At 51.0% G+C, this 24,871-nt stretch overlaps 1 protein-coding gene across 1 annotated transcript in view; it reads left to right on the forward strand.

Annotated features, from left to right (window-relative positions):
• Positions 1–24,871, forward strand: part of SHISA6 (shisa family member 6) — a 323,659-nt gene that overhangs the window by 291,433 nt on the left and 7,355 nt on the right. The window contains 2 exon segments of the mRNA XM_071573776.1: positions 3,073–3,135; positions 20,259–20,411. Coding sequence (XP_071429877.1) covers positions 3,073–3,135; positions 20,259–20,411 — 216 coding nt within the window.

A 24,871-nucleotide genomic window follows, 5' to 3' on the forward strand; every position in this document is an offset into this window, starting at 1 on the left:
AATTAACCCATCTGCCCCCACATCTCTGAAAATGGACCTGGGAGTTGGACTTAGTGACCTCTGGGGGTTCTTCACACTCGGCATATTCTGGTGTGTTGGTTTAAAGGTGAAGCAGCAGGAGAAACAAACCCAACACAAAAGAGATTATGAGTCAGAGTCACAATTTGATAACAATATTACAATAAATGCAATGGCACAAAGAGAAATTGGGTTTAACCCCCAACCCCAGCAGTCTAACCCAGCCCCCTGGGGCACAAACACAGGGGGGTTTGGTGGCCCCTGTGCTGAGCCCCACGTGGTTCCCTCGAGTCCAAAGGAAAAGGAGGTGACAAACCTGTTGGTGCAGATGATGGCACAGTCTGGTGGAGAGTGGTGGGCTCCTCCTGTCCAGGGTCTGATCTTCCTCTGGATCCAGTGAGTGGTTCCCCAAGTCCCCAAAGCCCAAGATTCTCTTCCCTCAGGTGCAGGAGGGAGCCCCCAGTGCCTCCCCCAGGGCAGGGAGTTCCACACTGGGGGATCTGACTCTGGCAGTCAGGGGGGATTTTGGAATGGTTGCTGGCCCATGGGCAGAGCTGAGCCCTCAGGTGGGTGTGGAGGTGCCAAGGAGTCCCTGCAGGGCAGTTCTCCCAGCTCCTCTGCCAGGCTTCTTTCCCAGCCAGCTCCCAGCCTGAGGGCTCAGCTGTGCCCTGGGCAGCTGCTGCCAATGGGCCCTTGGGAACAGTTGCTGGGCAATGGCCCAGAGGGTTTGGAATGCACAGCTTTGGGCACACCCACACAGTGGTCCTGGTTGCTGAACCAGGATATCTGTGATTCTGATTCTCTGGGCAGTCCCAGGGATTCCAGAAATCCCCAGTTTTTATTTGTCCCACCAATCTTCTGGTCCAGTTTGCACATCGTGGTGAAGTTGGACCATAAGGAGGAAGACAAACTGAAGCAAAGGCACAAAACTTGTTCCTGTAGCATCTTTCCTTGCAAAAAGAACCAACAGTGGAGGATTCAAAGGAAAACTCCAGCTGAGGGCACCTGTGGGCCACCCATCCAAGGGCACTCAAGGTGCCCATGTGGACCTGGGCTTCTCTGAAGGTTTGTCCATGCTTTGGGGTGGAATCCTTTGGGCATTTCCAGCTGTTTGTGTTTCCCAGCTGGAGCAGGACCCCAGCAGAGATGTCCAGGCTGTTGTTACCTGAATAAATAAGCTCTGATTGGAATCCTGGCAGGACACAGAGCAGAGTTTCAGTGAGGCAAACCAGGACTTCTGAGAAACAAATCACGTCAAGTTAATCCTATTTTTGGGGTTTATTGCTATATTTTGTGGCCAGGGAGGAATAACTTCTATTAAATATCATGACCTTAGCAAGGTTTCCAGCAGTTTCTAGGAAAGTAATGTGAGATTAAATTGAGAAACCTGTTGTTAATGAACTCTCTGGGGTAGATGAGTGACCAGAGAGGGGAACCAAAGAGGAACTGATGTGGTTCTGAACTTAGTCTGCTTGTTACTGGTTGGAAAGAAGTTTGCTTATTAAATTTGCAGGTGATAGGAAGCTTGGATGACCATAAGTCTATGAGAGGATGGGATAAGAATTTAAAATGTTTCTGACAAGTTGGAGAAATAGCCTGAAAATAATTTGATTAAATGGAGAAAAATGAGCTGCATTGGGTTGAAACAGGAATGCCAAAAAGCCTCTTGTGTGTTGAAGAACAATTGGACAGTTCCTTGGAAAAGCAATAAGGACTCATAAAGGATCACAGACTTTGCATGAACCAGGAAAAGAAAACCATCACAAGTTGATGTGAACAAGAGAAGTTCTCCTGGAAGAATCCAGGGAATCCACCCTGTGTTGATAAGGTCTCCCTCAGAAACATGTCCCAGACCTGAGGAGGATCCAGGTCACTCAGAGAGCACTAAAATGACAATAATCAAAGGCAAAATAAGGTTTATAAGGAAAGATAAAATAAAGGACTTCAGCCTGAAGAGTAAATTTAAGGGACCACGGCAACAGTGTTGTTCTAAAGAGCTGTGGCAGAAACAGGAGGGATTTTCTCCATGGCCCTGGAAGACAGGAAAGAAGCAATTGGTGTGAAAAGCAGTGAGAAAGAGCCAGGGAAAGAGGTCTTGGGAGGAAGGGTAATATCAGTGACAGGGTTATGGGAATAGCAGGGGACACATGAGAGTGGTCCACTCTTTAGAGGGACATTATGGCATGAAGTATTTCTAGAAATCTCCTTTCCCCCCACATTGCTACAGTTCCACCCCTGTTGTAAAGACATGAACAAAGAGTTCATGCCTTGTTGGAGGCCTGTGTGGAAACTAAAGGTCAGGAAAGTTTCTCAGGAGTCACTTTTGTAGTGATTTTATTACGGTGAGAAAGGCAAAGCTGTTTTCCACCCCCTCAGGGCAGTCACCAGCCCCAGGTCTGGCAGCCACTCTGCCACCGACTGTGTGGCCTAATTTGCAGCAATTAGTCCCGAGTGTGTCAGCCTTGGAGGGCTCTCCCTTCCTGGGGAGGGAGATCCACAGTCCATGAGCAGCTGAAACTGGAATTTAATTCAGTTTCCTGCATTAACAAGGCCACTGATTTGGTTTCTGTCTGCTCTGACACAGGACACTGTTCTTGTGGGTGTGGTCACAGTGGGACAGTCTGGGCTTTGGGGGGTTGGGGATGAAGTCCTGGAAACCTCCAAAGCTCCAGGTCTCCAGGGCTCCAAAGCTCCAAGTCTGCTCTGGATGGAAGTGGAGCAGCAGAGCAGGGGCTGGGAGGTTCCAGCAGCCCAGGAGCCCATGTGGGTGCAGCAGTTCTGCTCTGCTCCTGCCTGGACATGTTTCTCACCTTTGCACATAACCTTCATTTGCAGGCTCAGCAGAAGGGGAGCAGATTCCCATTATCATGTTCTTCTTGCATCTGGAATTTTAAGTGAGCTCTATCACAGAATCTTCTGCTTCCTCAAGCATTTTCTTCTCCTTTCTTTAATCACACTGAGATTTCCTGGGAATGCTGAGCTGTAATTATCATCTGCAGATCACTGGGTTTGCTAAGCTGGTTCTTAAAAGGATTTTTTTTCTATGAATTTCAGATGACCAAGAACAAAATTACAATCACCTGATACTAGACAGTGCCACCCAGACCCCTACACATGGTAAGAGACACCAAAGAGCAAAATTACACACGCTGTAACTTTCCTCTGCCAACCAGTATTGTCTACTGGTGTCAAAGTATGTTTAATGTTAATAGGAATGTTCCTCTGGCAATGCTGCATGGCTGATGCTTTCCATTAACATTAAATATAGGACCATATTTGTAAACAGTGTGCACAGTGAAATATGGCCCAGGCTTTTCCAGTTGTGTCTCCCAGCCCCGTGTTCCCCCTGTCTGATGCCCCTTCCTCCCTTCCACATCAGCACGGTGGTGTCAGATTGAACCACCCAAAACAGGAGAGATGATAATCAGAGGAAAGTCCATCCTGCCAGCCAAGCTTTGGACTTTCAGTGCTGCTTGTGCCCCTGTGTGAGGGATGTTTGAAGGACAGGGAATGAGCTCCTAAGCTGATGTGGGTTTGGCATAACAATACGTGCCCAGAGTGTGGGGTCATGGCTAAATCCAGGTTGTCCAGGCCCTGCTTGCAGAGGTCTGGTTGGAACAACCTGCTGAGGCCTCTGACTCACTGCACAGCATCACTCCAGTTTGTCCCAAGCAGGGCAGACAGAGACCATGAAGGGATCCAGGGCTGCCCCTGCCCAGCTCCATAAACAGGAGTGTCTCTTCCCAAACCAGTTGCAGTGCTTGTTCTCACACTCTTCCAAACCCCTCTATTTTATTGTTGAAACATGAGATTTCTCTGACCCAGAGACTTACAGAACCCAGAGCACCTTTCATGTCCCTGCACCCACCACAGCGTAGACCAGCACTGCCCTGTCCCCACAACCCCCAGGTGACCCCTCAGGAGATGTCTGGGGCAGCCTCTCACCAGAGAACCTGCCTGGTTGTCCCTCTAAAGGGGCACAGCAGCCCCTCCAGAATTTTCCCAAGGCTTTCAGGGCTTGGCCTTTGTACCCAAACAGCTTCACAGGTGAGAAGCTTCTGGCAGTGCCCTTGCTGAGCTCTGCAAACATGATTTTCCCATCCAATGAAACATGGCTCAGCACTCACTGGCACCTCTCTCTCCAGCCCTCTCAACCCAACAACCTGGGGGTGCCCCATGTCATTCTGGAGCAGTTTCAAGAGTTCAGACATTCCTCAGAGATGTTCTCCACTTTGTTTCCTTCATGTCATCCCAGTTTGGAGAGGTTTCTTTGCTTCCTCCATGGCCAGAAACCTTACCCCTCTCTGCTCGGCCCTGTCCCAGCCCCCTTCTGCCTCCTGTGCCCCCTCTCCCCCCTCCTTTGGGTTTCCTTGGCCCCAGAGCAGCAGCTGAGTGTGGACAGTGACCCCCCTCCATCCCCAAAGTAGCCCAATGCCCTGCAGCTCCCTGGCCCATCCAAACCCAGAGCCACCCAACCCGGTCTCTGTGCAGTCAGACCACCCTCTGAATGACCCCTCAGATCCTCTCTTGCTTTCTTGCCTCTTCTGCTGCTTCCTTGTCCTGGTCTTGTCCACGTTCTTGTCTGAACCTTTGCCCTTGGAATGTGACCTGTTCCTCCAGCTTGCAGCTGGAATCTTCCTTCTGCTGGGGAACCAGTAAAAGATTGGCAAATCTCATCTTAATCTACATTTCTTGCAGCTCTGAGTCTGTATTTGTTACTTGGTTTTGTTCTGGTATTTGTTTTTAATTCTGAAACTTCATCCTGGTGACTATTCTGGAGTTGATTTATTGAGAGTTGTGTCCATGTATAGAATTTCCAAGCAGCTAAATGGAGTGGGAGAACCCTTGGAAAGGGGTTCCACCTAAAACCTGTGATGTTTCTCCTTTCTAGAGGGTGGGTGAGGCATCTCCTCAGCCTGCAAGTTACTTTCAGTGGTGAGGCAACATTATTGGGGTTTCTTTTTCTATCTCCAGAAAGCCACAGGGAAACTGTGTCAGCTCCCAACCTGGTTTTGTCAAACCTGAACTTGACAGCCTCAAACTTTCCTCAGCCTGATTACTGTGTTTACCTTTTCACATTCCTAAGGAAAAAAAAAAAAGGAAAAAAAAAGAAGGAAAATATGGCTAAGTAAGGTTGAAATTGTAGTTTGTTCTCTTTTGGTGTATTGCTTGTCCTTCACATCTATGCCATGTTGGGTTCTGAGCTGCTCCAGCAGAGCCAGGTGAGTCCTGTTGTCCTGTGTCTCTGCCCAGGAGCTTCAGTGCAGCTCCATCATCAGGCTCCCATCGCATTCAATAACCCAAGGGAACATTCTGTGCTCAAACAATTCGACTTCCCTCTGGCCCTGACAGATGCTTTGCTTTTTTTATGTACTTAAGAGGCAAAATCAAGGCAGATAAACTCCTGATCTTGGATTTCTTGTGCTTCCTGAGTCTTAATAATTCAGTTGTACACAGTGACTGGGATGAGCTGATTGCAAATAACTGTGATTCAGAGTTCCTTCCTTTCCTGAGGTATCCATATGGCCATGGGCTCTTTTGTGCCTTATATTCACGTGTGCTGTTGCTGCTGAGCCATTGCCTGGGGAGCCTGGAAAGATCTCTGGACCTTTCCAATAAGGCATCCAGAGAGTGTTCAGAATTCCTGCTGACTGGGTGGCTCAGGTTCATTTTGGTTTCCCAGCTCCTGAGCTGCTCCTCCCTTTCCCTCCATTCCTCATAATGGGGAGAAGGAAAAGGGGAAAAAAAACCAAACTTGTAAGAAACTAAGTTAAGTCAGGATATATCTGCATATTTCTAAACGTTTATAATTATATGCACACAATCTGCACCCACAATAGGAAAAGGGAAAAGGGAAGGGGGAAATGGACAACAAAGAGACAAAACAGAACAAACAGGTGCCAGACACCCCCACCCACTCCCCAAGCAAGCCAGTACAATACAGTCCCACCAACCAGTCTCAGAAGAAAGCCAGCCCCCTCTCCCACACCCTCTCACTCCTCTCTCTGATCTTCTGTGTGGCTCCCATAAGGGACTGAGAGCAGCAAAAACTCCTTGCTCCCAACCCTCACTGGGAACAGAAGAACAAAACTACTTCCTATCTCCCTGTCTCATGTCCTCTCTTGTCCCATGGGAGGAGGGGAAAAAAAGGGTGAGGAATACCTGCCAAGCCCCTCCCTAGACACATCTGGTTACCAGGGAAGGCCTAGACCAAAGCATCACACTGGGTGCAGCAAGGGCTCAGGTTTGACTGAATCCCCTCCTGGGCAGGACAGGGGGTGCATTTTCTGGGGGTTGTGCACACCTATAGGGGGACAGGAGCTGTTTTCCTGAGCACCACATTGCTGAGCTCTGTCCCTTTGCTGTCTCTGCACCCACAGTGCAGTGACACCTTCTGAGCAGGGCAGGAGGGAAGGAATCGGGGTGAGGCTCAAGCCATGCCCTGCCCTGCCCTGCCCTTGGCCTGGGCACAGCTCATTTCTGGCCCAGTGAAGGTCCTGCTCTGCCAGCAGAGAGCCAGCAGGGCAGTGCCTGGGGGTGACAGGGCACCAAACACACTGAAGAGCCAGGAGATCCCTGCGGTGCCTGGAGGAGCTCCCACAGCCTCCCCAGGGACTGGCCCACCCAGCAGGAATTCCCTGGCCTGGGTGGGTCAAGGGTGAGCTCTTGGAACCTGGAATTCCTGCCAGGGTGAGGGCTCAGCTGCTGTGGGCTGGACATGTCTCTCCCTTCTCCTACACCACAGGAACTCTGCAGGTCTTGTACCTTCACCCAGAATTCTATAATGTATAATTCCTCTGAGTCTCCAAACTCATTCCACCCTGGGCCTGGGCAGCAGAAGATCCCACACCCAGCTGTGGCAGGTGTGGAGCTCAGGGCTCTGCAGGAGAGGGAGAAAAGCCAAGTGCCCTCTCTCCCTCCTCTCCTGGCCAGGCCTTTCCAAGAGCAGAACAAAATGCTCCAACCCATTTGTTTCCCCTGAGATGTCGGGAATTGCAGCAGGATCTTTGTGTGAGGGAGGGATCAGCCATTCCCCTGTTCTGGGAATCATAACAGGATCTTAATGTGCAGGAATGCTCCAGATGTGCAGTGGGGCAGCTGTTCCACCCAACAGAGCTCTGGGAACAACCCACAGCATCAGGAACATTGTTCAGCTGAGAAAGGCAGAGGATGGTCAAGGTCTCTTCCATAGGTTGGTGTCCTGATGTTCATGTTCTGCTCCTTGCAGATGTCACAGAGAAACCAATTGCAGGGGATAAGAACAACCTCTGCTCACAGGGAATCAGGAAAAAATGGGAAAGCAGATTCACCCTCAGCCTCTGGAGCTGTCCCACATCACCTGAGGGTTCCCAGGGTTAAACCCCCAGGGGTCTCTGCTCTACCCTGGCATGGGGGTGCCCCTCCTGGGCCACAAACTACCATGCAAAGGTTCTGCCCATGGCAGTGCTGTGATTACTCTGAACTTCTCCCATGCAGGAAGGAATAACTGCTAATTAATGGTGGGATTGTGTGTCATCTGTCCTGTCAAGCTGCTCTCATCTAATTAGCACAGTGCTCTTTGCAGCCCAGGCACACAGAGGGAGGAGAAGGGCTCCCTTTGCCCCTGCCAGGCTGGCACAGAGGGTGGAACCTGCCTGGAAAATGTGCTGTGTAGGGAGGCACAACTCCCAGTGGAGAGGAAGAGGGATGTGAGTCAAAGGAGGTGTCCAAGGGCAGGTTGAACAGGGCTTGGAGCACTCTGGGCTGGTGGAAGGTGTCCCTGCCCCTTGGAGCAGCCTGGGCTGGTGGAAGGTGTCCCTGTCCCTTGGAGCACTCTGGGCTGGTGGAAGGTGTCCCTGCCCCTTGGAGCACTCTGGGCTGGTGGAAGGTGTCCCTGCCCCTTGGAGCAGCCTGGGCTGGTGGAAGGTGTCCCTGCCCCTTGGAGCAGCCTGGGCTGGTGGAAGGTGTCCCTGCCCCTTGGAGCACTCTGGGCTGGTGGAAGGTGTCCCTGCCCATTGGAGCACTCTGGGCTGGTGGAAGGTGTCCCTGCCCCTTGGAGCAGCCTGGGTTGGTGGAAGGTGTCCCTGCCCCTTGGAGCAGCCTGGGCTGGTGGAAGGTGTCCCTGCCCCTTGGAGGACTCTGGGCTGGTGGAAGGTGTCCCTGCCCCTTGGAGCAGCCTGGGCTGGTGGAAGGTGTCCCTGCCCCTTGGAGCAGCCTGGGCTGGTGGAAGGTGTCCCTGCCCCTTGGAGCACTCTGGGCTGGTGGAAGCTGTCCCTGCCCCTTGGAGCACTCTGGGCTGGTGGAAGGTGTCCCTGCCCCTTGGAGCACTCTGGGCTGGTGGAAGGTGTCCCTGCCCCTTGGAGCACTCTGGGCTGGTGGAAGGTGTCCCTGCCCCTTGGAGCAGCCTGGGCTGGTGGAAGGTGTCCCTGCCCCTTGGAGCACTCTGGGCTGGTGGAAGGTGTCCCTGCCCCTTGGAGCAGCCTGGGCTGGTGGAAGGTGTCCCTGCCCCTTGGAGGACTCTGGGCTGGTGGAAGGTGTCCCTGCTCCTTGGAGCACTCTGGGCTGGTGGAAGGTGTCCCTGCCCATGGCAAGGGATGGAACTGGATGGGCTTTGAGGTCCCTCCCAGCCCAACCCATCCTGTGGCTCTCCAGTTCTCTGCCAACCCCCGGGCTGTAAGACCAGCATTGAAATTCTGCTGTTGTTGAGGGCTCTGACTGATCCACTGTGACTTTCACCACCTCACACCTCAAAAAAATCCTGTGTTTTTTTCTGCTGTCAGACTGTTCCTGCCCTGAATTCACTTCCAGGACACCAAATGTCCCAAAACAGGGTGGTTTGTCCTTTGGTTTACATGTGGCATTTTGCCAAAGTATTCAAAGCAAAACACAGAGGTATCTCCAGCCCTTCAGAAACCTCAGCCTGAATTCTGACCTCAGTGAGAGCCTTCAGAACCCAGTCCCACTGAAACCAGAATTTTGGTGTCTCCAGCCCTTCAGAAACCTCAGCCTGAATTCTGCCCTCAGTGAGAGGCTTCAAGTCCAGCCCCACTGAAACCAGAATTTTGGTGTCTCCAGCCCTTCAGAAACCTCAGCCTGAATTCTGACCTCAGTGAGAGCCTTCAGAGCCCAGTCCCACTGAAACCAGAACTTTGGTGTTTCCAGCCCTTCAGAAACCTCAGCCTGAATTCTGCCCTCAGTGAGAGCCTTCAGAGTCCAGCCCCACCAAACCCAGAATTTTGGTGTCTCCAGCCCTTCAGAAACCTCAGCCTGAATTCTGCCCTCAGTGAGAGGCTTCAAGTCCAGCCCCACCAAACCCAGAATTCTGGAGTGGCTTTCCTTAACCCCAGCCTTTATTTGCACACCAGCTGCAGCTCTGAGCTGCAAAGGAGGAACTCTGCAGCAGTTGGGGGAAATGTGGTGATTTGTATGGAAAAGGTGGGTGGGAGGGAGGGAGTTCCAGGCTCTAAGCACATTGCATTGTACATATGAAGTGCAGCTAAATCTTTTGATACATTAATTTAGCTTGCTTAGACATTCAGCCTTCACACAAAATAAGCATATAAAATGATTTTCCTCTAAAAAACATTAAAATATGAAGGAAAAACCAAGCTGGGGGCACAAAAGAGAACTGAGGCAGTGCAGCACTCGCAGGGACAGAACTCCATGTTGACTGCCTGGGCTCAGTTCCTGCAAGGCTTATTGCTTCATTTTTTACTGCTACTGAAGTTTAATCTCATTATATTTAGTGCATATATAATTAGCCTACCCTAAAGAGGATCTTAGAAACATCTTTTTACATCTATATAAATAACAAGCACTTTTCCAAATAATATAGTTAATAAGAAGTCCAGATTGTAATTTTTATGTCAGTTGATTGCATTTGACAATCAGCTCAAAAAAACTTGGTAAACCACCAGCAGCAGCAAATTAATTCAAGTCTTTAATTTGGCCAAGTGTTTTTCCTGGGATTGCTCTGATGGAAGAAATTTGTTTTATAGCTGTACTTGTGTGAACTTTTATCAGATTCTTATATATATGGATCTTTCTTTCTTTCTTTCTTTCCTTTTTCTTTCTTTCTTTTCTTTCTTTCTTTCTTTCTTTCTTTCTTTCTTTCTTTCTTTCTTTCTTTCTTTCTTTCTTTCTTTCTTTCTTTCTTTCTTTCTTTTCTTTTTCTTTCTTTCTTTCTTTCTTTCTTTCTTTCTTTCTTTCTTTCTTTCTTTCTTTCTTTCTTTCTTTCTTTCTTTCTTCTTTCTCTTTCTTTCTTTCTTTCTTTCTTTCTTTCTTTCTTTCTTTCTTTCTTTCTTTCTTTCTTTCTTTCTTTCTTTCTTTCTTTCTTTCTTTCTTTCTTTCTTTTTCTTTCTTTCTTTCTTTCTTTCTTTTTCTTTCTTTCTTTCTTTCTTTCTTTCTTTCTTTCTTTCTTTCTTTCTTTCTTTCTTTCTTTCTTTCTTTCTTTCTTTCTTTCTTTCTTTCTTTCTTTCTTTCTTTCTTTCTTTCTCTCTCAACTTTCTCTTCCCTATATTCACTCCTCTCATTTCTTTCCTTCTTTTCTTCCTTCTTTCTCTCTTTCCTTCTTTTCTTCCTTCTTTCTCTCTTTCCTTTCCTTCTTTTCTTCCTTTTTTCTCCTTTCTTCATCTCCAAAATCCAGGCCATCTTCCTTCCCACAGCAGTAATAGGGCTTTGGGGGATAAATTACTGAAAGAAATTCTTGCATCAATTTTCTAACATCAGACCAGAAGCTTCAATTTGGGGCAATCCCAGAAGATCTGAGAATGATTCCCTATTCTGTCACATCTCCTCCAGCAATTTGTCGAGAGTTTTGTGTCTATTGTGTTTAAGACACTGTTTACAAAATCATAACAATTAAGGACTGTTTAAATTAGATTTATCCCCAGTAGAAATATATGTGAGAAAATGAGAAGCTAATCAGATCTGGAGCACAGAATCTCCCCAGCAAACAGCCAGAGGAGGTGCTGCTGCTCCTCAGGGCTGCAGGGACAGTGGGGGCAGCAGGAGCCAGGGACCTGCCAGGGCTGGAACACATGGCAGCAGCTTTGGGGGCATCCAAGCTGCCATTTGGGATGGGGTTGCCAAGGATGACCCTCTGCTTTGCTCCCAAAGGACACAGATTGTTGCTCTGCAATGCACCTCCAGCTCGGGAGCTGGAGCAGGATGGAGCAGAGTGGCTCAGGGTCCCTGTGGTAGTTTGCCCCAGGCTTGTTGCTGGTAACCAGATGTAAGTAGGGAGGGGCTTCTCTCCTGGGTGTTCCTCACCCATTCTTTCCCCTCCCATGGAATAAGAGACAGGAGATAGAGAGTTTAGGTCTCTTGGGTTTCTGGTGAGGGTGGAGTGCAGAGGGCTCTTGGCTGCTCTCAGTCCCTTATCAGAGCCATGCAGAAGATCAGGGAGAAGACATGAGTGAGACCCCCATGTGAGAGAAGGGGCCAACTTCCTTCTGAGAGTGCTCCGTGGGATGGTGTTGGACTGGTTTACTCGGTGGGTGGGTGGGTGGGTGGGGGTGCTTTTGTTTGTACCCATTGGTTTTTTGTTTTGTCTCTTTGGCACCCCTGTTTTCCCCTTCCCTTTATCCCTTCCCTCTCCCTTTTCCCTATGGTGGGTGCAAATTGTGTACATATAATTCTAGACATTTAGAGAATAAACATATATATATATAGAGAGAGAGAGAGAGAGAGACTTGACTCAGCTTCTTTCAAGTTTTTGTTTCCCTTTCCTTTTCCCTGCTTTGAGGAGCAAGGGGAGAAGAGGGGAGTGGGTGGTGGCTTGAGCTGGGGGGCCTGGATAAACCAAGACACTCACCATTCTCCTGTCTTGTCCTGGGAAATTGCTGCCCATGTTCCACAGTGAAGAGCCAGAATCTGTGCTGGGCTGTGTTGAGTTATTGGGGCTGTGGTTGAACTGAAGTGATGTGACCTTTGGTGATGTGTGTGCTGACCTTCCTTTGGCCACACAGTCACTGAAACCAGAGTGGTGTGGTGGGAAGGGACCTGAGAGACCATAGAGCTCTAACTAGACCACAAGTTTTGGCTGCCCCATCCCTGGGAGTGCTCAAGGCCAGGCTGGGCAGGGCTTGGAGCACCCTGGGCTGGTGGAAGGTGTCCCTGTTGGAACTGAGTGGTCCTTCTGATGACCTCCAACCCAAACCATTCCAGAATTCCGTGCCTTTTCATGTTGACCACCTTCCCCTCCCTGCAGTGACAGGCTTGGAGCACGAGGGCCTGGCAGAGGTGGCAGAGGGAAAGTTGCCAGGACAGTTTGCAGCTGCCCATCTCCAATGCAGCAGGAAGGAGTGCCAGCCCCAGCCCTGCACGGGGCCACAGCTGGGGCTGGGGCTGCCCTGGTGCCACAGCCATGGGCTGTTCCTGCACCCCCAGGACAAGGCAGCAACCCCAGGAGAATGGATCCGTCCTTTGCTCTGGTGCCAAGTGCAATTCCAGTGTCTGCAGTTTTCCTTGGATTTTAGTGGGTAACATGGTTGTTGTTACAGTAAAATCAAAAGTGAGCAATTCAGATCTATAGAAAACCCTGTGAGACTCAGCTGTCAGCCAGAGGCAGCATGGAGCTCAGCTGCTGCTGGCTGGTAGGGAGGAGGTTACTCCCCAAGAATTCACATAGTAGGAATTCACAGGACTCTGCAGGGGCACGAAAACAGCCAGGATGAAATAATACAAACATGGGACTTGTGAGAGACAGGCTTTAACCAACTGAAGTATCTGGTGTGGTGGTGTGTAACCCTTTTAGCCAGTAAGCTGTAGTCCTAACCCCATATAAACTGTGTGCTTTGGGTAATAAAAGGTCTTCACTCTAAACTTCATAAGCTTGTTGGTGAAGTCCAGTTCCTCTGCCGTTTATAAATTGTTTACTTTACATGGGTCCTCCCCAGTGTGTGTGGTGTAACTATACAGGGCCAGTTCTGTTCTGCTGTTGATGCCCCCTGGGTGATGCCAGCCAGGGACATCACCCTGCTGTGTGTATATGTTGTCCCATCCTGCTCTGTGCTCCTCAGGCCACCCGAGTCCTCCTGCTCAGTGCTCAGCATGAGCCCTGAAACACCCAAGCCAGCACCATCCTGACAGGCAGAGGATGTTTATCCCTGGCTCAATTTAAACTCCTCCATCTCCAGCTCATCCAAATGAGGGCAGCTACTCACTGGAGAGCTGCTGATCCACACCACAGAGGATCTGACCTGGAAATGGAGGAACCTCTTTGAGATTCGTCATGAGAGACGCAAAGGACTATTAATAACAGTGTTTGTAACAGGGGAGAAAAGAAGTGTGACAACACAAACACTGAAGAAGACACATGGTATAAATTTTAATTTGAGTCTGGGAACATCATTTATAACAGTGTGGCACTTCAGGAGGGCCTGGGAGGTCTGAGCTGTGCTACAGAGGCTGCAGAACGTCATCAATGCTTCCAGATTTTCCTGAGGAACGAGGTCTTTGTGAGAACCTGCGTCAGAACCTGAGAAGCCTCTGTGTGAGAGCCTTCCAAAGGCTGAGCAGCAGCAGTGCTGGGGGTGCTTGAGGGAGGGCTGAGCTGGAGCTGAGCAGCAGAAGGCTGCCTTGTACCAGCTCCTCCGAGGTGACTTTGTTTGCCTTCTCTGGGTGAATGTTTTAAAAGGCATCTGTTGAAATGTCTTGCAGGATTCACACAACATATGTGCAGACTCCAATGCAAATGTGCAGCACATCCTTTTTGCCACTTGAGCTTTGTTTAAAACTTTGCCATCAGTTCACTGGGTTTTTTTCTGGTCTTGGGTATCATCTGCTGCTGTCCTTGAACATGAAAGGTTTTGTGCCTCAGGGAAACACACTTGGAAACTGTTTTCCAAGAGCAGGGGCAGAGCAAGAGACATCAAGAAGACTTCAGGTCTGATCTCCTCAAGTCTCTGGAAATCCTGAGACTTCTGAGCCCTGAGCTGGCAGAGTTTGCACAGCCCTGGCAGTGAAATGAGGGCCTCCCTCAGCTCACAGGGTCTTGCTTTCCCTCACAGATTACAAAGCAGACGAGTGAGTCCGTGTGTCCCCTCAGAGCCCACCTGTCCCTGCAGGCCCCAAGGCACAGAGGGACTGCAGCTCCCAACAGCCCTGTGACGACACCCCAACCATGGACCAGAGATGCTCTTTGGATCCAGGATGGAGCAGGAAGTGTGTCAGTCCAGCAGTGTGGGCAGTGCTGGGGCTCCTCAGGTGCAGAGCTCCCTGTCCTGCTCCAGCCCTTTGGGAGAGCTGCTCTGAATGGAGCAGGAACCTCTCTGTGCCTGGGCCTGTCCTCAGGTTCCCACAGAAATACAACAGGGTTTGGAGTGGCCTGAAAACTTTGCTCATGAGGCAGAAGAGAGGAGAGACTGAGGGGAGACCTCAGTGCAGGGACAACTCCCTGGGCAGGGGCAGAAGAGGGGCAGGCCCTGAGCTCTGCTCTGTGGGACCAGGGACAGCACCCAGGGAATGGCTGGAGCTGTGCCAGGGCAGGGACAGCACCCAGGGAATGGCTGCAGCTGTGCCAGGGCAGGGTCAGGTTGGATCTCAGGGAAAGGTTCTTCCCCCAGAGGGTGGTGGGCACTGAGCAGGCTCCCCAGGGCAGTGGGCACAGCCCCAAGGCTGCCAGAGCTGCAGGAGGGTTTGGATGATGCTCTGGGGCACAGGGGGTGACTCTTGGGGATGGGCCTGTGCAGGGCTGAGGGTTGGACTGGATGGTCCTTGTGGGTCCCTCCAGCTCAGCACATTCTGGGATTCTGGGCCATGCAGTCCTTGGTAGGTGTGCAAGAACAGAGGTTACAGTTCCCCAGAGTTCTGTGCTCCCTCCCTGAGCTCACAGTGCCAACACTGCTCAGCCGGGTGAGGTCTGGGCTGTGCTGTGCCAGTCCCAGCCCTGCCAGGGGGCTGTGCAACCTCTGCTGCTCAGGAGAGGAGGAAATGCTGCAGAGCTGAGCCCTCTCCTGCTGAATTAATCAGAGACATCAGCAGAATTTTAAGATGTTGCATTGAGTGTAGAAAGGTGTGGTTGTTTCAAGCAAACAGAATTTAGAAACCAAGAGCAATGGCATTGCTGGGTGATGTTCCCATCCCTGCTGTAAGTGCAGGGTCAGCTTTATCTCCTCCATGTTCCTCTGCAAATCCCTGTGCAAATCATGCCCAGAATGGCTGAGGTGCCAGAGGGGCAGCACATGGCACATGGTGGGTGGTGGGGAGCAAAATGGGCACTGACTTCCAAAGGTCATCCCAGTAACCACAGTTCATTTTCCAGTGGTCCTCTCCAGGTGCCCAGAATGCAGAGTTGGACTGGAATGAGTGGGAATCCTGGGAACACCTCAGTGCACAACCTGAGCTGCCATCCAGGGGGTGGGAGACCCTTTTATTTACATCCTCACAGTGAATGATGACCTGCATTTTCCACAGGAGCCAATAAACAGCCCAAAGAGAGAGGAGAGAGGGCAGAGGAAAGCAAGGCTCAGATACACTGCAGGAGTGGAAAACTGCTAGAAAACTTGTGCAGAACCACTCCCAGAACATAAATTGCACAAGATATTTCTCCTCAGCAAGTCCCTCAGTTCTCTGATCTCCCCCTCAAACTACATTATGCAGAAGACTTCTGAAATTAGCTTTGGTCACTTCAGTTTATCCCTCGTGTTGCTGAATGATGGGCAGTGGATTTCAAGGTGACTCCTCATTTGCCAAAAGCATTACAGTCTGTTCCTGACTGAGTGGATGGAACAAGCAGGAGGAAGATGAACTGATTCTGCACAAGCCCATCAGATAAATGTGTGGCACTTAATTTCACACCCCTCATGCAAGTAGTCAATTAATGCTCCTGCTCTGGCACTGAGCACAAGCCCCACACATATGACTGGGCTTAGTGCAGCATGTCCAAGGCTCCATGAAAATGGAGATTAGCTGCAGGTTCTGGCTGAGAAATCTGCAAAGAGATGTCCCCCCAGGGCCCTTGCCACACAAGCACAGAGAGGAGCAGGGACATGGTCTCAGTGCTGATACAGTCTCTGTTTACTGGATAATATCTAATCAATTGTTTCCAGCTCCCTGATGAATACGATGCACTCCCTAATCCTGCAGTCAGTCTATTAGACATGGATTGAAGTCATCAGCAGGGAAATAATGTTCTCAGAGAGATGACACTCCAGCTCTGTGCTCACTTGGGGCTATGTTCTTTTTGCCAGACAATCAGCCTGTTCCAGAGATGTACATAAGCAATAGGAAAACAAGAGTTTATTAAGATGGTTATTGCATTGTAGGGGGAAATTTTCACTACTATTAAACTCCATAAGAAAGTGCCTCTGAATTTTTCAGAACTGAGAACAAAACGATGCTGTGCCAGAGAGCTGGGCTGTTCCTTTGGCTGAGCCCAGAAACAACATGGAGATGCTTCCACAAACATGTGAAGTCCCTGCTCTTGGCACAACAGCTTCTGTCCCCATCCCCATGCTGTGCTGGCAGCACTGGGGATGCCACAGGAGGGAGGATCCCAAAGGATTGGGTGTCCCACAGGAGGGAGGATCCCAAAGGATTGGGTGTCCCACAGGAGGGAGAATCCCAAAGGATTGGGTGTCCCACAGGAGGGGGGATCCCAGAGGATTGGGTGTCCCACAGGAGGGAGGATCCCAAAGGATTGGGTGTCCCACAGGAGGGGAGATTCCAGAGGATTGGGTGTCCCACAGGAGGGGAGATCCCAAAGGATTGGGTGTCCCACAGGAGGGGAGATCCCAGAGACTGGGTGTCCCACAGGAGGGGGAGATCCCAGAGGATTGGGTGTCCCACAGGAGGGGGGATCCCAGAGGATTGGATGTCCCACAGGAGGGGGGATCCCAAAGGATTGGGTGTCCCACAGGAGGGGAGATCCCGGAGGATTGGATGTCCCACAGGAGGGGGGATCCCAAAGGATTGTGTGTCCCACAGGAGGGGAGATCCCAGAAGATTAGGTGTCCCACAGGAGCAGGGATCCCACAGCATGAAGGATCCTGCAGGATGGGGGATCCCACAGGAACAGAGATCCCACACAAATGGGGATCCTGCAGGATGGGGGATCCCACAGGAGCAGAGATCCCACAGAAATGGGGACCCTGCAGGATGGGGGATCCCACAGGAGCAGAGATCCCACACAAATGGGGACCCTGCAGGATGGGGGATCCCATGCTGGTGCCAGATTGCTGCTCGAGAGCAGGGGAAGCTGTTCCTCCCCTCACAGTCATACCCCGGGAAAGAAATCACTGCTGTGGCTCATTCTGCAGGAAGCTCCACTGGGAGGAAGCTCATGGAGAAGCAGAGTGTAGGGAATCTGTGTGACAGGGACAGGAAGGAGTCAGAGCTGGGGTTGATGACATGGTAGTTGTAATTCAAGAGTCAGGACATGGCTGACATAAACACAAATAAAAGCCAAAGCAGTAATTTGGCAAGAACACTTCAGAGGTAATGAACAGCACAGGAGCTGGTGCTCCCTGTCCTTTATGAAGATTATCAACAGGTTAAGCCATTTATAGGGATCCAATCTCATGGTATCCCTCTTATTGCCTTGACAAGAGCTGAAATCCATACAGGCTGTAGGCTGGGATGAGTGAGAGGAGCTCAGGATCAGGATTTACCTTGTCTGCAGAGAGCAGCAGAACAAATAGCAAATATTCCTGCTTCTGTTGCAGTTTCATTGCTCCTGCTGTTGTTACCTTTGCTGAAATGAAAGGTGTTGTCAGCTTGGATTAGTCACTGTACTGGTACTTGTGGTTTAACCTCAGCTGCCAACTAAGCCCATGTGGCCACTGTGGCTGCCACAGCAGCAGGATGGGCAGAAAACCTGAAGGTAAAGTGAGAAACCTCTTGGGTTGAGATGAAGACAATTTAATAGTCTACAACGATCTTCAGCAGGTCCAACTTCCTGGGCAGGGGCAGAGGAGGGGCAGGCCCTGAGCTCTGCTCTGTGGGGACCAGGGACAGCACCCAGGGAATGGCTGGAGCTGTGCCAGGGCAGGGACAGCACCCAGGGAATGGCTGGAGCTGTGCCAGGGCAGGCTCAGGTTGGATCTCAGGGAAAGGCTCTTCCCCCAGAGGGTGGTGGGCACTGCCCAGGCTCCCCAGGGCAGTGGGCACAGCCCCAAGGCTGCCAGAGCTGCAGAAGTGTTTGGATGATGCTCTGGGGCACAGGGGGTGACTTTTGGGGATGGGCTTGTGCAGGGCTGAGGGTTGGACTGGATGGTCCTTGTGGGTCCCTTCCAGCTCAGCATGTTCTGTGGTTCTGTGACATCAGACCTTTGGTAGGTTCCCCCTCCCTCCTTTCAGCTATTTGTGGGTGTCTGAGATGCCCTGGAATAACCCAAATGTCTCAGGTGCCCCTGAACTGAGCTCTGGGCTTGTAACCATGAGAGCTCTGTGAGAGGAGAGCTCTGACCCCTCTGCTTTGGGAAATCACAGTCAGGTTCGTGCTGGGAGACAAAACTCAGCCTGTCTTTGACTGAGAAATGTGTGCAACATGAAGGGTGTGGGTGATGGGAGGCTTAAACTACCCTGGGGAAGCCTCAGTGGGAGAAAAGCTGTGGAGGCAGCTGTGGATCCCCACCCAGAGACACAGAGGGAACTGCTGGGCTCGTTTTTAGGCAGCAGAGAAATGAGGAACTCAGAGAGCAGGACCATGTCCTGCTGCCCCACAAACGGCTCCACACAGCAGAGAGGCAGCAGGGGGTGGCCTCACTCCTACAACTGTTTTGGGTTTTTTTTGTTTTTTGGCTTTTTTTTTTTTTAAAGGAAACAATTTAACTTGTGACTGAGGTGTGGAAAAATGATGGTGAAATATCTGCTCTGTATTTGGGTGGACTTTAAGTTTTTCTGGGAGGTGGCAGAGGTTGGCAGACATGTGGCCCCTGCACGGAGGCAGCACATTTTCCAAGGTGGAATTTCCCTGCAGCTCTGGTGCTTTGGGGCAGAATCTGTGCTTTTTCCTCAACCAGCCCTTGGCTCAGAGGAGCTAACAGGGGGCTGGATGCAGGTGAGTGCATGCTGGGCACTCAGTGCTCTGCTCCTCAGGAGAACATTGCAGGGGTGTACAGCAGCAATGTGTGACCTCAAGGCTTGGACCTTCTGCTGCTCCCCAGCTGCTGCAGAGAATGATTTCATTTTCAGACCATGCTTAAAGTGGCCACTTCCTTGGCCTTTTGGCTCAGCTAATGCAATCCCATCACTGGTATGAGCTCCCACAGAGCCCACTGGGGTCTGTTCTGGCTTTGCTTCCAATAATTGAAGTTCTTGCTTTATTAAACACTTTCATATCTGCCTATTTTAACACCTGAACACCTGGGAGTTATAAATGCAATTCAACAGGTCCCTGTCCCTTGGCTGAGCTGATGAAAGACCATTTTCCAGCTTGCAGCAAAAGAACAAGGATTCAAAACCTTGCAGGTAGTCTGGAGTTGAATTTTAGCATCCAGGCTCAGTGCTAATCTTTCCTGACAGTGCCCTCAGCTTTAGCACCCTGACAGAGGGCAGTGAGCCCTGGCTGGGCTCCCTCAGACACCAACACATTGGACACAAGTAGAGGTGCACCCTCCACCCTTCAGGTGTGGAGCACCCTCGGGCACCCTCCACCCTTCAGGGACCCTCCACCCCTCAGGGACAGCACTGCCTTTCCTGCCTCAGGGACCTCTCAGACACCTTGACTTGTCTTCTGACTGCAACCACACGTGCTCCTTTAGTCCCACTTCACACTTCCCTCAGTTCAGGGGCAGCAGGAAGGTCTCCAGATCCCACCAGAGCCCCTGGGGCCATGGACCAGGGGTGCCCAGGAGCCTCCAGGCTCAGGGCATTAATCAGAAGTCTGGCTCAGTGAGAGAGCAATTTGATTATCAGCCCCAGCAAAATAACCCCACAGGCTCGTTCCTGTGTCTCTGGGGGTGGGGAGGGCACAGTTTGTGGGGGTGAAGGTGGTGCTGCCTGGGCTGGTTCAGACTGCACTGGGCTCAGTGCACAGCCCATGACACAGCCCCCCATGGGCAGGGGGTCAGACAGCCCAGACCCCACCCCTGAGCTCCAGGGGCCTCCGAGGCAGCAGTTTGTTCTCTCCATCATCACAGTGGACGAGGAAACATCACCACAGGATCCTCTTCTCACTGCTCTGCCAGTGCCAGTTTGAACTGTGCCCAGGAGCCTGGCAGGGGGCTGGTGGGGCACAGCTCTCCTGCCTGCTGGAGTTTGGGGCAATGAGTTTGGTGCACTCTGTAGACCTGCCTCTCTCTGTTGTTTTTCTGCAGACAAGCCACGAATGAACAACATCCTCACGTCTGCCACCGAACCCTACGACTTGTCCTTCTCCAGGTCCTTCCAGAACCTCTCCCACCTCCCACCATCCTACGAGTCTGCTGTCAAGACAAACCCAAGCAAATATTCTTCTCTGAAGAGACTAAGTAGGTGTCAGCTCGTTTCATTTCCTTTGTGTCTCCTTTGGGTTTGAGCTGCAGTGGGCTCAGGTTTCAGCCAATGACCTCCTTCCTCTGCTGCTCCCCCGAGCTGGCATCTCCAGTAATGATTCCTTTGGCTGTCACTTCCCATCAAGGATGAGGAGAGAGAAAGAGTCATTTCATTACAGTGAGAGTGCATGTGGTTATTTGCTTACTGACCTCCTTGCTGTGCCTCCTCCCACTCCTCCTCCTCGGGGCTGCTCCTGGTGGAGGCAGCTGAGAATCCTGTTTTTCTCTGCTGCAGTCCAGGCTGGCTCAGAGCTCACCTTGGCATACCCAGGGCAGGGATCTCACCATCCCCAGTGGTAGCTGGAACCAGTTGACAACAGAAAGCTGGTGAGATGGTTGGGAGCATCTCTGTCAGGAGGTGCCATCCCTGGGCAGTGCTGGATTCCCCTGTTCCATGGGGGGTGTGCCCAGAGCTGGTCCTGCACTGCTCTGTGGCATGTTTTGGGTATTCCAGCCCATTCCCTGTTCACACCAGTCCGGATGTCTCCTTTCTTGCTGTTTTATGCATTGCCCTGTTCTGCCAGCCCTCCCGTGGTGCTCCAGTTATCACCTTTGCTATGCCAAACCCTTCAGCTTCGGTGGGATTATGAAATGGGATTTTTGTGCAGGCAAATGCTCTCTCCACACTCACTCTGGGTCTGTAGTGTGGGTGTTCCCATGAGCAGTTTCTGGATGCAGCACGATGCCTAATTTAGGGAAATAACTCAGGTGTTTATCCTTGCAACACCTTCCCCGAGGGCAGGGGAGGATGAGAAGCAGACCCAACTTCCTTAGTGTGAATAAAATCCACATTCCCAGTTAAGGAAAACACACAGTTTAGCAACAGGGAACCTCTTGGATTTTCCATGAGAAATATCTGTGGAATATTTCTCAGAAGAGACAATGGAGTGGAAATGTAGTGCAAGAAAATCTCAGTGCACTCCCTGACATGGGATTCTGCACCTGTTTAATATTGGGGCAAATACATTTGATGTGCTTAAAAGTAAATGTGTTTAACTGTGTTGGAGAGCAGAGTTCAGGTGGGTCAGACTGGAGCCTGTCACCTACATCATTCACTCTGCCCATGCCATGAGCTTAATTCCCTGGAAACATTTGGATCTCACACTCCCAACCCAAAGAGTTTTCCCCTCAGTGTGCCCCAGTGGGGAACAGTCCATGTTCATGGTGGTAACATCTCATACTGGGAAGCCCTTGGAACTGGGGCATTGTAACATTGCTGGTTCAAAATGTCCCCGTTTGGAGGTGAGAATTCAGTTTCGTTTCTCAGCTGAAATGAAGATTTCTCCCTACACAAAATATGCCCCCTGGAGGCCCTGGCACAGGTTGGGCAGGGAAGCTGTGGCTGCCCCAGCCCTGGGAGTGTCCAAGGCCAGGTTGGACAAGGCTGGTGGGAGGTGTCCCTGCCCATGGGACTGGAACAAAATGATCTTTAAGGTCCCTTCCAACCCAAACCATTCTGGAATTTTACAGTATGATTCAATGACTTCATAGATATTTGTCTAAAATGGCAAAAAGTGTGTCAAGGTGCCAAAACTGAATGTTCTCAAGGGTGTGCTGAGCAGTCAGTGCTCCTCTCCTGAGCTTCTTCTGCCCCTGTCACCCTTCAGTGGATCCCTGACAGTCAACAACAGGAACCCAAGAACATCAGAGTCTGCCTCTGGCCACTGGCCTGAGGGGGGTTCAGGCAACCCTTAAACATTCAGCACCATCAGCCCTTGGAAGTGGCAACAGCCACTGTTTCCCCACCCCTGGCAGGTCTGGACAGAGCTCAGTGATCTCTGCAAGGCACCAACCCATCCTCTTCAAAGCACCTGGTAATGCCAAACCAACTGCTTGGCACTGGGTTTGGGTAACTCAACAGAGAGTTTTGGCACTAAAAGTGCCAAGCACTTCCTGATCCCACTGGGACAGAACATACTCAGCACCTCCAGAGCCTCTGAATCACTTTCTCACAGCTGCTCTGCTCCAGAGCCAGAGGAAAACAGGCACTCATCTCCCAGACCTTCCTTTGCAAAATGCCAACAATATCCTCTCCTTAGTCCATGTGAAGGAGCTAAAGGCAGCACAAAAAAAAATGCAATTTCTAAATGCTGAAGCTTGAAAATTTCATACTGGGTTTTCAGTTTTTTAATTTAAAATTACTTCTTTCTGATGAAGTCCTTGCTAAGGTTAACAAAAATAAAAAAGAGTTACGAAGACCTCATTAACAAATAGAACATTTTTATTTGAATAAAATAAAAAGCATTAGATGCCTTTAAAATCCATTTTTCAGCTGTTTTTCAGGGTTTCTCTGAACTTTCCAGGAAGGTAAAGGTTACTCGTTTTCCTCCAGTTAGCAGAGACTGAAAGACAATTTATGCCCAAGACTGTTGAATAATCAAACATGAAGGAATAATATTTAGTATCTCCTTGTCAGCTCCACCTCAGCCCCCCTTGGTCCAGAGCAGCCAGAGGTGCTGTGCCTGCTCTGGGGTCCCTGAAGGACAGACCCCCCATGGGAGCCCAGGAGGGTCCCGGTGTCTCACTGACCCCAGCGCTGCTCTCCTGAGCTGCCCAGCTCTGTGCTGGCAAACAGGCCTGGGTTGTGATGCCCAGGAGGGACATCCCTGCCCTGGGGGGCATCAGGCCCAGCATGGCCAGGGAGGGGATTGTCCCACCCTGCTCTGCACTGGGGCAGCCTCACCTGCAATGGGGGGGCAGTTTGGGGGGACACAATGGAAGGGAGAGATTGAGCCATTGGAGAGTGTCCAAAGGAGGCAGCAAAGATGGTTGAGGGCCTGGAGGGGCAGCGTGTGAGGACACTGAGGGCACTTGGTGTGTTCAGCTGCACCAGAGGAGACTGAGGGGAGACCTCAGTGCAGGGACAACTTCCTGGGCAGGGGCAGAGGAGGGGCAGGCCCTGAACTCTGCTCTGTGGGGACCAGGGACAGCACCCAGGGAATGGCTGGAGCTGTGCCAGGGCAGGGTCAGGTTGGATCTCAGGGAAAGGCTCTTCCCCCAGAGGGTGGTGGGCACTGAGCAGGCTCCCCAGGGCAGTGGGCACGGCCCCAAGGCTGCCAGAGCTGCAGGAGGGTTTGGATGATGCTCTGGGGCACAGGGGGTGACTCTTGGGGCTGGGCCTGTGCAGGGCTGAGGGTTGGACTGGATGGTCCCTGTGGGTCCCTTCTGGTCAGGCACATTCTGTGAGATCCCTGCTGTGTCCCTGGGCAGTGGGACTGCACTGGGGAGGGAGCTCTTCAGGCATTCACCTTTCCTGGCATTTTACCCAGAAAGCAGCACTCTGTCTTCTCCTCCTTCCAAAGCAAAGGCTGGAAGGTGCTCCAGACCCTTTAGGAGCTGTAGGAACAGGTTTCTGACTGCATGGAAGCCACTCAGAACCAAGTCCCATGGGAGCTTTCTGCTTCCAGGCATCTTGACCTCCCCAGCTCTTCCTTCACGGCACAGACAAGAGGAAACCCACCTGGGGCTGCTCCCTGTGCAGGCAGGTAGGAGGGTCTCTGAGGGACTGGGTGCCCTCTCCGTGGGAAGAGCCATCCCAGGGGTGCCCTGGCAGCCCTGGAAGGTGGGCAGAGCAGTGGGAACACCTGGCTGAGCAAGAGCTGCCATATTAATTCCATCCTGCCCAGAGCTCCAGGGAATTGTTCTTTCCAGATAAGTGAGAAAGGTCAGTGAGGAAGGAAGGGGATATTTTCAGGCATATTAAACCACTTGGTATTGGCTAAAGAATGTTCACAAATGACTCGGCAGCTTGAAAATGTTAAAGCCAATTAAAACAGGAGAGACAAGCCCGAGGAGGAAATGCACTGGAGCTGCAGAGAAAGAAAATCAGAGAAATTGCCTTTCAGAGCAGCAGAGGAATTGCTCTGATGGCCTCACCTGTGCACCTACTGTAACCTTGTTCACATACAACCTTGCCTTTCCCACATTCTCCCCCCAGCTCCCTTGTTTCTGTAATCCCAGGGGCAGAGGAGCTGTGCTCTGCCTCTCTGCAGTGGCAGCTCAGGTGTGTTGAGGTGCAATGTGTGAGTCAGAGCACTTAGTGAGCACTTAGGTGGGGATGTCCCCCCTGAATGGGAGGGAAAAAACAAAAAAAAAACTGTCTGAGGGAAAATCAGTTTATCCTAAAGCAAAGACAGCCACTCAAACACTCCTGAAATTGGGTGAGACCAGCCCTGGTCATTGTTCCAGAAACCACCAAAGGAGGAAAGAAAGGGCAGAAAAAAAACAATAAAACCCAGTGAAAACAAGCCCAGAAATTGTGCAGAAAACTTGATTTCCAGTTCCAAATGTTTGAAAAACACAGGTGATGACCCAGAACTATAGAACTGACTGAAAAAAGAGAAATTTCTGTCAATCAATGCACCAGTGATTTCTTTTTTCTGCTCCCAATTGCTGGC

The sequence above is a fragment of the Pithys albifrons genome, chromosome 19, assembly GCF_047495875.1.
Source record: "Pithys albifrons albifrons isolate INPA30051 chromosome 19, PitAlb_v1, whole genome shotgun sequence".
In the NCBI taxonomy this organism is placed as follows: domain Eukaryota; kingdom Metazoa; phylum Chordata; class Aves; order Passeriformes; family Thamnophilidae; genus Pithys; species Pithys albifrons.